This window comes from Onychomys torridus, chromosome 1, assembly GCF_903995425.1.
Source record: "Onychomys torridus chromosome 1, mOncTor1.1, whole genome shotgun sequence".
In the NCBI taxonomy this organism is placed as follows: Eukaryota; Metazoa; Chordata; class Mammalia; order Rodentia; family Cricetidae; genus Onychomys; species Onychomys torridus.
The window spans coordinates 149,310,001-149,322,797 of NC_050443.1; the positions used below are offsets into that span (position 1 = coordinate 149,310,001).

The following is a 12,797-nucleotide window of genomic DNA, read 5'->3' on the forward strand; positions in this document are numbered from 1 at the left end:
ACCCATACACAATGATGATCTCATGTGGACACAATCTCAATCAGAATAAACAAATGATGTTTCAGCCATATAATTTTGACAAGAATATTCAGGGGTATTTTTCAAACAGCTAAAATACTTTTGCAGGTATTATAAGTGATTAATGCAATAACAACAAATCTAGCCAATTAGTATCTATGTTTCCTGTCCAAAGGATGATTTATAATGAGCCATTTTTCTTCTTTACAGAAAGAAAAAATTAAGAAGCAATCATTTAGGTTTAGACGGAATAAAAATGGCAGACACATGATGCTAGCAGAGTTCATTAATAAGGAAATTAGCTTCAAATGAAACACTTTTGTTTTGAAAAGATTTTTCACATTCACATTTTTTTTCTTATCTTGTGGCACCTGAAGAGAATTGTTTGTCTGAATGACATGTTGGAGAATAACAATGAGAGATTGCATTGTTTTTCTTAAGTAGCTCAGTTTCCATCATTGAAAATGACTCTCTGCTTAAGGGGGCTTAGATAAGGAAACCATTTTATATAAAAAAGATACTATGTTATTTCCAGCCATCCATGGATATCTGATCCCTTTTAGGAGAAATAACCACTAAAGCACCAAAGATATTTTTCTAGAGAAGTGTGCCTTATAAATCTTTCCTTCTATACAGAAAACCCTGAAGGTCCTACCTAACCTTGGAACTAATATAGAAAATTTCATAAAATTGTAGAATTCAAATTTAATATGAAAAAAATCACTAGCACTTACATTTATGAACACTGATGATTTTGGAAAAGAATAGATAATTATATCATTTATAATGGCTTTGAAAAGTGAAATAGGAAATCATTTAGCTGAGGAAAGAATCTATATTGAAAATATAAAACATTAATAAGAAAAATTTATAGAGAAACAAACACATAAAAATACATTACCTATCTATAAAGTGGAAGAATTTTTTAAAAGCCCATACCATTTGAAGCCATCTACAGATTCAAATTAGTTCCCACCAAAATTCTACTACCATTTTTCACAAAATAGAAGAAGATCCAAAATTCATATGAAACCACCACCAAGTGACCAATACCAACACCAACTAGCTCCATGAGCATTCATACATTCCCAGTATTTGGGAGGCTGAGACAGGAAGACAGTGAATTTAAGACTAGCATAGTCTGCACAGTGCTTTCCTTACCAGACTGAACTATGTATGCAGTAAGATTCTGTCTCAAAATAAATAAATAAATCCAAGACAGTTATGAAAAATGAACCAAGTAGGAGGCCCCTGATTTCTATCAATTAATAGTAATTAAAATGGTATGGTACTTCCATAAAAATAGACAAATAACAAATTCATTGAATATAGCAGAATAGAGAGCCTAGAAATGAAAATGAATTTACACATCCACATTCATTTTATTTTTGACAAAAGCTCCACAAACATACAGTGAGAACATCTTAAGTATACACTGGCAAAACTGTTTTTATCAGTATACCATTTAAGCATGATCCCTGTAACTGAATAAAAACTAGACAAAAATAGAATGAACAGCCACACAACACTGGTCATACAGTGATTTTTTTTTTTAACTTACTATTCAAAAGCATGGGGGAAAAAGCAAATCTAGACAAATGGGGCATGACTTCTTTTTTGTTGCTGTGATAAACACCATAACCAAAAAAGCAACATGGGAAGGAAAGGGTCTGTTTCATCTTACAGTTTACAGTCCATTAATGATGGAAACCAAAGCAGGAACTAAAGTAGAAACCTGGAAACAGGATCTGGAGTACAGACTATGGAGGACTGCTGCTTCCTGGCCACTCTCTCTGACTTGCTCTGACAGCTACATTTTTATGCACACAACCTATGTCCCAAAAGATGGTACTGCCCAACATGGGCTGGGCCCTCCTACATCAATCATTAATCAAGAAAATGCCCCCACCACAGGCATTCCCATGACCCTGTTGGATGGAGGCAATTTCCACAATTGAGTTTCCCCTTCCCAGATGACTCTAGTTTGTGCCAAGTTGACAGAAAATAATCAGCACAAATGGGATTAGAATCAAAACAAATGAATGATGAGCAGAGTGAAGAGAACCTACAAGTTAGGATTATGTTTGCAAACTATGCACCTAAGAAGTTAATTCAGATAAGGAGCACAAATAACTACACAAAAGGATCAAGAAAACTTTCAGTAAGAAACAGGCAATGGACGTAAATAGACCCTTCTCAAAACAAGATGCAGGAGTGGCTAACAGATACAGGGGGCGGGGAACCTCATCATCTCTAATCATTGGGGAAAGGCAAATTAAAATCAGAGTAAAATGTCATCTCATACCTGTTAGAATGGCAGTTATCGAAAGGGCAAAAGATAGCATTATGACAAGGGCATGGATGAAAGGAGATGATTGGTTAGGATGTAACTTAATACCACCGTTATGGAATATAGTACATAAGCAGAAGGTACAACATTTTGGTGAGATAGACAGGAGGAATACATTTGACTTACTTGACTTATTTTGAGCTATGGTGCAGCATAATGAATATAACCATGCTTTCAATAATCTACACACCTCAATTCTGTTAAGAGAGTTCACTTGAAATGCTATCATTACAAAAAACTTAAATACTGCCGGGTAGTGGTGGTGCATGCCTTTAATCCCAGCACTCAGGAGGCAGAGGCAGGCATATCTCTGTAGATTGAGGCCAGCCTGGGCTACAGAGTGAGTTCCAGGAAAGGCGTAAAGCTACACAGAGAAAACCTGTCTCGAAAAACCAAAAACCAAAACAAAGCAACACAACACAACAACAACAAAACCCTTAAATACTTGAGTTAATGTTAATTGGCATGATTTAATTATCCTACATGGTATTAAAAATCAGAACAGCACCTTGTAATCTACAAACACACATAGCTACAGCTGTCAAAACATAATTTTCAAAATTAGCACAACACACAAACACACATAGGTTAAATGGAGTTGGTGGATAGGATGTCATTTGTAAAACTGGACACTAAGACATACTGTTACATGAGAAAAAAATAAACCTTATGGATTGATACACATTTTAATCATTTATTACCCAATAAAGCTGAACATACACATTAAAGTCTACTATAATGTTGGTAAATATTTATCTATTGATAACCTATGTTTATTAAGATGAGCTAAGTCTATTGTGCCAGATAGACCAGATTACTAGGTTACTAACTAGATTACCAGATGAATTCAAACAATTGCACAAAAAACTTTATATTTCAGATCTTAATCTTTGACCATGCCTATGATGGGGAGACTCTGGAGAAACAGAGACTTCTCAAAAACTGACTTGGGCTTGTTATCTTGCATATAAACATTAACAGGCTTGACAAGTGGCTCAGGTCTTTAGAACAGAAGGCAACAGCTGAGGTAGTTCCTGGATGGGAGGACCCTGATGGCGGTGGTCTGCCATTAAATGCCACTATTTGACAACTTTGGGTCTATATTTGGTGTTCAAAAATATGTTCCAGCTGTGAAGAGGCCAAATCTCACTGAATTAGAGGCTGTGGTCTAAGAAAACAGAAATTACCTAGGTTGGTTAGCTTATTGTGCAGAATTAGAAAGGGATGTAACAGGGCTGGAGAGATGGCTCAGCCGTTAAAGGCTAGGCTCACAACCAAAAATATAAGAAAGGGATGAAACAGAGGGTAGCCAGTTTGCCTGGAGTTACAAACTACTGCATGATTGAATTGATAACTTTGCTATGACAACTACAGCAAGTGCTCTAAATTTCAGTTAAGGACTGACAGAACTACTTAAGAATGAAATAATTAGTATGGCAATGGTGAAGGTTAAGGTGAAGATGAAGATGTGGTGGTGGTGATGAGAACAGTCAACTTTTGGGAGGTTCTCATGTAATTTCTAGGTACTTAGCCTCACAAGTTTTCCCTTGATCAGTCCTCAGGACAACCTCCAAAGTAAGGTATAATCATAATCTTCATCATAGATGAAAGCCTCTCATAGTCTCATATTTAGTAAGTGATAAAGTTGTATCCAACCCAAATCAGACATCTCAGCTGAAATATTTGATCACATGCTGTTGGATGGCAAGGAGCTCTAGCCCGTCTATCTTGGGTTCATCTTGGTCTTACATAGTTCTCATTACTAGGCATATACACTGCGTGGTTGCTTTAGAATTTGACACCCATTGCTTACACATGACCCATATGGTTCAGGTCAGATGGAGATACAAGAGCAATAAGCCAAAGTATAAATGAATTGTCTCATGTTGATGAAATAATTTCAACACAAGTGTTACTTTTATGCACATAGGGAGGAACTTACACAAGAAGAAAAATATTTTTGCCACTTCCTAGAAGAAATGCTTCTTCTAAAAATAACCCAAACAGGAGACCCCAATCTTCTGGATTATGCAGAAGATGTGACAAAGGCTGACATTGGACCAATGAGTGTAGATCAATAAGAGACATACGAGGCAACCCTTTACTGGCAGGAAATGCCTCAGTGGGCCTCTTGCAGTCTCCCAAATCAAATATGGTCTAAACATTTTCAATCACTGTGGAGGAAATTCCTCCCTAGGATAATTAAATAACCTAATGTCTAATGTAAAGAACAATACTGCTCTGGATGATAGGACAGCTTTGATAGATAGATCAAAAATTCAAAAAAAAACCCACCATAAAATGAATATTTTGGCCAACTTCTATAAATGAACAAAAACCAAAGCTTAGAGTAAAAATTAATGGGATTGTTCTGGAAGGCCTGGTAGACACAAGTGTGGATGTGACTACAAGTACACCAAAATCATGGCATCCAAATTGACCTCTTCAAGAGGTAAATGTCTAATTTCTAGGGATTGGAACCCTATCTCAGATATAACAGAGTTTGAGATAGGTTGAATGCATAATAACAGAAGGACAGAGAGGAAGGCTGAAGCCATATGTGGCTAATATAGTAGTGAATCTTTGGGGCCAAGATCTGTTACAGCAATGGAATACCCAAATTAAAACTCCTCTATTCTCAGAAATGGAATATAGACCAATTCATGTTTCTGGGAATAATATCATAAGATGCTATAAAAAAATAGTCACCAACCATTTAGGCTGTACATAAACACACACAACTGCTGTTGAACTCTCAGAAGTACCAATGGCCCTACCTTTAAAATGACTAACTGATAAACCTGTCTGGGTTGGACAATGGCCTTTGACAAAAGAGAAGCTACAAGCTTTAGAACAGCTGGTTCAGGAGCAGTTAAATGCTCAACACATTGAAGAATCTACCAGCCCTTGGAATTTCCCTGTGTTTGTTATTAAAAAGAAATCTGGTAAATGGAGACTGCTGACAGATCTGAGAACCATAAATAAAGTAATTCAGCCTATTGGCTCCCTACAGATTGGGATGCCCTTGCCCTCTCTGCTACCCAAACAATGGTCTATTATAGTTATTGACTTAAAAGATTGTTTCTTCACTATACCTCTATAAGACACGGATAGAGAAAAATTTGCCTATAATAATGTACCTATAATAATTTCCATCCAGTCAAGAGATAGCAATGGAAGATCCTCCCACAGGGAATGTTAAATAGCCCTACCCTGTGTCAATATTTTGTGCAAATATGGTTGGAAATAATTTGTGCAAAATTTACATAATCTATAATTTACAATTATATGGATGATATCTTATTAACTGATCCAAAGTTAGGTACCTTAGAAAGCATGTTTGAAGAAGTAAAGAAAGTTTTGCCTTGCTAAGGATTATAAATTACTCTTGAAAACAAGAGCTTCTATTAAATACTTAGGATATAAGATAGAGCTACAAAAAAATTAGACCCTGAAAGGTACAACTCAGGAGAAATTAATTGCAGACTCTTAATGATTTTCAAAAATTGCTAAAAAGCATTTTCAACTTACAGACTATCATTGGGATACCAAAAGATGGACTAGTACATTTGGTCAATACCCTAAAAGGGGACGAGGACTTAAATAGTCCAAGAGAACTATCAGCTGAAGCTGAGAAGGAATTAGTTCTTATAGAAAAGAAGATATGAGAAGCACATGTGGATCATGTGACTCCACAACTTAACTGCATTTTAGTACTATTCCCTTCTAGACAATCCCTCACAGAGATTTTGAGGCAAAGGGAAGACAGACCTAAGAAACTAATATGTCAAGGCGTCAAAACACGGGTCTGATCAGGACATGTTCACATACAGGGCTTTCTTCAATTAAAGGCTTAATGTGATATAAGTCACAGAAAGGATATTTTAGAGAGCTATCTATAGCTGACAGAAATCACCTGATTGCAACCCACAAGCCATTCTGCAGAAGTTGTTTATTAGCTTGCAGCTTTGTGTTTTCTAATCAAGATTAGGAACTGAATTTCATATCATACTCATGTTTTCTTTTTAATAAGCTGAGGTCACATCCTTGTGGAGGAGAATCTCATGGGAGTTCAGCAACTGCTGTCTTCATTACAGAAGGCTTTGCAAACTGCCTTCCTGTTTTACTGATTGTCTCAGTTTCATTTCCTGTAGCTGTAATTTAAAAAAATACCCTGACAAAGGCAATTTAGAGAAGAAAGAGTCTATTTTAGCTCATAATTCCAGGTTAAGACCATCATTGGAGAAGCTTGAAGCAGCTAGTCACATCTAGTTGAAAGCAGAGAAAGAATAAACACATGCATGCCGGCTGCAGCTCAGTTCTCTTTTTCCACTCCCACATAGTCCAGAATAGTCCCTACCAAGAGAATGGTGGCATAAAACCTCCCCACTGATTAACATAATCCCTCACAGATTTGGACAATCCCTTATCAAACTATTTCTAGGTAATTCTGAATTGTGTCAAGATGATATGAAAAAGTTAGCATCACACTCATATTCATTTATAAGTCTAATCTGACTCCTATAATCAAGTCAGCTCAAACCCCTTTTTTTACCTACAAACAAATTTTATTGTGAAGGAAATATTAATGGAGGGTATTATTACTGGCCAGAGAGATCATCATTGGGTTCACTTTTTTTTATTACATTTAGTTATCATTCATTCAACAGGAAGATGCAGAATATAAGACTAATGCAACATTCTAGGATCAAATCAAAAGATAAATAGTTGGGACTCTTTTTTTCATTGAAGTCATATTCAGTTATAGATCTGGAGGAGTAACCAGGATAATAGAGATTGTTGATGACAAAATACTGATAAATTTTAAACAAATAAATTCTAAAGAATAATACTTATATGGAGGACCTCAAAAGATGGGTGGTTTAAACAGTTAGGAGAGGTCAACAATGCAATTGTATAAAATTTATGACTGAGAAGTGAAGTTAAATGAAGATAAAAGGATCATTTTATGAAGTAGCAAATATTTGGTGACATTTAAGAAGGCACTTAGAATAGATAGGTACAGAGGTGGAGGAACATTACAGAGTTGGATGAAGAGATGGCAGAACAGAGACAGAAATTAATTCTTGGTACCAAGAATATGCTAGAACTTAGCTAAATTGGTACCCCTAAAAGAATACTTTCTATATAAGTATCTCTTGGTTACTTATCAGAATTATATGAATAGAAGGGACTTTATGAAGCCCCACCCTTCCTAAGGAGCTATGGGCAAAGATATCACACACTGGTTAAAGGACACAGAGAAATAAACTTGGAACTGAACAAGAAACTTTTCCTGTTGGTTAGCATCCATAGTACCATAGCGGGAAATGCTGCTAAGGGGGAAAATTCCTATCAATAGCTTCACCCAGATATAGCCATGCTTGCTGCAATATCAACCTACCAGGTAAGACATTCCCACTGGTGCAATCATGGCACAACCACATTGGGGGTAACCAGCTGCTTTACCATTGGATTGGAGGCCCATTCCATTGGAGTAGTACACATCTGGTACTGTAAACCTAGTCAAATCCTCAGGTTGAGAAGGTCATAGGCCCTAGGGAAAAAAAACCACTACTATGTTCCTTTATGTGGACATATGAAGTTTTCTTCTAAATTTTTATATTTATATCCATAGACTACTGCTACCATCAGCCTGGGGCAAAGAAGTCCCTTTTTTCACAGGGTTACAATGTACGAACTTATATCTGGTAAAGGTGCTGAGAATAAATGACCATTGGGTGCTCTGTCCTAACTGGGACATCTATATTGTTCCTCCCTCAAAGGCCCAGGGAAGAGGGTGGAAGAGGAGGTGGAAAGAATATCCAGAGTATAGGGAGGACTTGCCCTAAATCACTACCACCCAGAGACTACTCAGCAATTGGAATCAGGAATGCACAACAGCAAGGAATACCTGTACAAGACAATGCCTTAAACATCCCATCATGGATAGAGGGGAATCATGAGGCCCCAACTTTCATAAGGAGCTATTGACTGTTAACTATTGCTACAGGAAGGGGATTCATTATATTTAATGAGTATCCATTTGGGGAAGAAAACTTAAGAAGAAGGGATTTAGAGGAAAAAGAAGGTGCAGAAAAGAGGGCAATGAGGGATGAATATGTAATCTCAATATACCATATACATGTGTATATATGTGTATATATATATATATATATATATATATATATATATATACACATATCATATATCTACAAATTTATACATATACATGAAAATGAAATCTTTTCTGCAAAGAAGATACTAGAAATAATGCAACTTGGAGTTTTTTTTAACATAAATTCTGATATCAGAACAAAACGTGGTGAAATTTTCACAGCATTGTACTTTCTAGGAAGGTATTTTCAGCTATGAAAGTCATCTGTCTTTGGCACCTGATCACAGTGACAATAAACTACAAATGACCTACATTTTTATTCCCAATCACGACTTATTTTCTAGCATTTGACTTGTGATTTCAGTTGCAAATGATTAGAAAAGCTTCTGGGCTTTTTTTTTTTTTTGTCTCCTTTGTGTGTGCCGTTTTTGTTTGTTTGTTTACTTTGGTTTTCTCTCTGGAAATAACCCTGTTTTCCGCAGAAGTAGGTTATCTTTGCACCACTGACATTATGTAGCATCATTCTATGGAGCCCAACATGCATTAAACAATCAAGGAAAGACAGATCAAGTTTTGTGGGCTTTCGGTTTCAGTCTAGGGATACAATGCTTACTGTGTCCCTTATGGGACCCACTGTACATGCTTTCTTCCAGTTTTGAAATTGGGAAAAATCTAATGACAAATGTGTGTTCACCATGTAAGGAGCAAACAAGCCCAGTAAAAGCTAAATAGAAAGTTAATGTAGTTCATTCTTAATTTTCCTGCAGTGATATAGCCTGACTTAGATGACTATAGCGAGACCCTGGTTTCATTTCTGTAGCTGTGAAATGAGAAGCAGAATAAAACCTGCCATCTGACTGTGACATCAAAATCAAAATTGCCTAAGCAATTTTTACAGTACTTTTAGATGAATGCTTATAATTTTAAAATGAAATCAGAGTAAATTTTATCCCACTGCTATAAAAACGAAAACAAAATTTTAGTTGGCTCTTCAAGTTCTGCATATGGCACTAAAATCTCAAAAGCCTCATCTTTATTTATTGATAAGGAAATACATTGCTTATCAGAAGACAGAGGTCCCCCAAATACATTAGTCATACATTCCGTAAAATGCATATCACAAAACCAACTTGGCTTCTCTTCCATATGATTTGGGAATAACTCTCAGTTCTTGCCAAGTTCCCAAAAGCTGGATTGAAAAAGCGACATTGCAGTCATCTTAAAGTATAGCTCCACTAATCCAGTCTTCAGAGCTTTCCCACAGTGGATTCGGGTGTGTGTGTCTCCATCTCCATCACAGTAACAGCAGTGACAACAGTTACCAGAGGTGACCATCCTCCTGGGAAAGCTTCACTGCTGACCCATTGTTGTACAGGTTTAAGGATTTTGAATTCTTTAGTCAGTCCCCTTCCTCTGATTCCAAGGAAAAGTGTCTGCAGTTACAGTTACAAGTCCTAGTCTTCTTGTTTGAGTTATACAGAGAGACTTCACTTAAGAAACACCAAGCTGAAACATGTTCTGATTAAGATCACATGTGTATATTAGAAGTTTACTCAATCCCACAGCCCATATAGACAGATAACAAATCCAGCTGGAACTTAGTGAATGCAACAGCCAAAGATCTGTGTCTGGTATAAGTGTGGACCTGCCAACAAGGGTCTATTTTACTAGAAGCTCAACTTTTCCATAAATCGTATATATTTATATATTACATAAACAAAAACTGTGCATATGTGATCCACTTACCCCTGCAAGGCTTTCTCTCCAAACCAGTCTCCCTTTCCTAATGTTCTAAGAAAGACTGGGTCTTCACTTGGTGAGTCCTCTCGAGTAACATTCACCTACAAAGAGACAAGCATCTAAATCAACTGCATGATTGCAAATTCCATGCTTTCCAAGGAATTTATTCTAAATATTTCATCTCCTTTTAAAAACACAACACATTGTTAAGAAATAAGAATTTCACTTAATCTTCATTGCTACTTTTGATATTATCTTCAATGAAGATAATAAATAATAATAAATTAATAATAATAAATTAATTTTGATGAATTTAATGATTATTCTGTCAACGTTTTTCCATTGTTTTTCCATCGTGTTTCCTTGTTGTTTGGGGAAAATACAATTACTCTAAATAGTACCTTTGCATTCATTCACTTCTTCAAGATGTAGTAATAAAAATAATACTCCTTGCCATCCAGCAAGGTTAAATAGTTAAAATTCACCTACCTGAAAGAGGCAATGAAGTAGAAAACTGATTTATTGAGACAATGCCAAGCACTTAAACACATTAAAAACAGCAGGCCTTAGCCTTCTCAACCTAGACACTGGATGTCAATGACTGGAACTTTTATTATTATTAGGAAGGTTTGTGCAAGGTAGAGGGAATTCAATTATTATTCTCCACTGATCCATTTGATTACTCTTCTACATGGTGTTTCAAACCATGAAAATTCAGTTTTAACTGTCAGTTAACACTAAGCTATATCATAGAGACACTAATTTGCATGTTGATGAGGCTTTTATAGATGAAGAAGTTGCAGTGGGGAGTCTTATTTAAAGTAGAAGTTACTGGTTCCATGCTCTCAGGAGTTCTGATTCATCCATGTTAATATAAGCAGCTCAAATTCATTTCCTCTCTTTGCATAGTATCCTATTACATAAATAATGTACCGTTTAGCAATTCCCTAGATGCAAATGTCGCTCTTGGTTTTATTCTTATATGTTGTTACTATGATATTATTAACATAGTTTCTGCAATATTCCTGTACTTGTTTCCTGGCACCCATGAGTAAGGATTTCAGTAGGGTCAATGCTCACATAAATAAGAACAAGTACGGACTAAACATGTTTAGTTTTTCAGGTGTTGACTCTGAGCACAAATACCTACTTTCACCACCCAAGAATGGAAGTTTATATATATATTGTGCTGTCATTAGCACTTATCATTGCAAGGTTGATAGTGTTCTAGGAAGGTTGGTATTAAAGAGTATTATCCTGAAGCTAACAGAGGAGCAACAATTTTTGTCAGATTATATTTGGTTTGGATGATTATATCCAATTATCCTTTTTGACTATTTTCCTATTGGATTTCCTTGCTGTAAACATTGATGGACATGTTTTTGTGAGAACTGCATTTTCATTCCTGTAGGATAAATAAAGTATAAGGTTGCTGGATCACATGGTAAACATTTTTAAACTTTTTAAGAAGCAGCCAAATTGTTTCTCAGAATATTTTAATTTTGTAATCTTAGCCAATTATGTCTTAGAATTCTACTTGCTTCATTATTCACTAGGATTTGGGACAGTCAACCTTTTCTTCCCATTTAGACACTATTAAGCATGTAGCCACGTCATGGGTTCATTGCTAAGATTTACTTTTTATTTGTCCTTAATGATGTGTGTCAGGAAGTGGGTATGTGGGGGTGGGGAGCATGTGCAAGTGAGAGCAGGTGACTGTAGAAGTCAGAGGCATAGGATCCCTTAAAGATGTAAGAGAGCCACCTGATGTGCTGTGGGTACTGGGAACCATCATGTCCACTTCAGGAACAGTATGCTCTCTTGACAACTACGACATCTCCACAGCCCCCTACCTCAGGGCTTTAATTTGAAATTTAATAATCCTGCTCAACTTTGGAGCATTTCAATTACAAAGAGATAGGGTGTTGAATCAACACTGTTGGGGATATTTGCAGAATTCTCTGATGCTTCCTCTCTCTGTTGAAAATACCATGTTCCCAGAGAACAGGAATCTCCCAACTAAAAAACAGAGAATGAATTTACTTTCTAAGTTAGAAATTGTTGCAAGCATTGAGCCCCAAGTTTTAGAAAAATAACTGTAAATTTCCATTAAGAGGAAAAACAAGTTTTTAAAAGTTTATATTATGTAGCTGGAGAGCTTCTCTCCAGGTCCCACTAAGCCCCTGCAGTCCCACAACCCACGTATGAAATAATTACTTGGACGCTTATATTACTTATAAGCTGTATAGCCATGGGAGGCTTCTTGTTATCTACTTCTTCTATCTTAAATTAACCCATTCTATTAATCTATACTTTGCCACATGGTTCGTGGCTTATTGGTACCTTACATCTTGCTTGTTATGGCAGCGACTGTCTGGTCTCCCCTCAGCCTTTTGCTTCCCCGAATTCTCTTCTCTGCTTATCCTGCCTATACTTCCTGCCTGGCTACTGGCCAGTCAGTGTTTTATTTATTAACCAATCAGAGCAGAGCATTTGACATACAGAACATCCCACAGCAATATTTTGTTTCTCTTTTGTGTGCATGCATTTAATGGAAGAATAAAACATGGT

At 36.3% G+C, this 12,797-nt stretch overlaps 1 protein-coding gene across 2 annotated transcripts in view; it reads right to left on the reverse strand.

Moving 5' to 3' along the window:
• The window catches only part of Prkg1 (protein kinase cGMP-dependent 1), a 1,194,442-nt gene that overhangs the window by 200,064 nt on the left and 981,581 nt on the right, over nt 1–12,797 (reverse strand). For both annotated transcript variants that reach the window (XM_036209439.1, XM_036209436.1), the window contains exon 7: nt 10,233–10,327. In XM_036209439.1, coding sequence (XP_036065332.1) covers nt 10,233–10,327 — 95 coding nt within the window. The remainder of the gene's footprint in view (nt 1–10,232; nt 10,328–12,797) is intronic.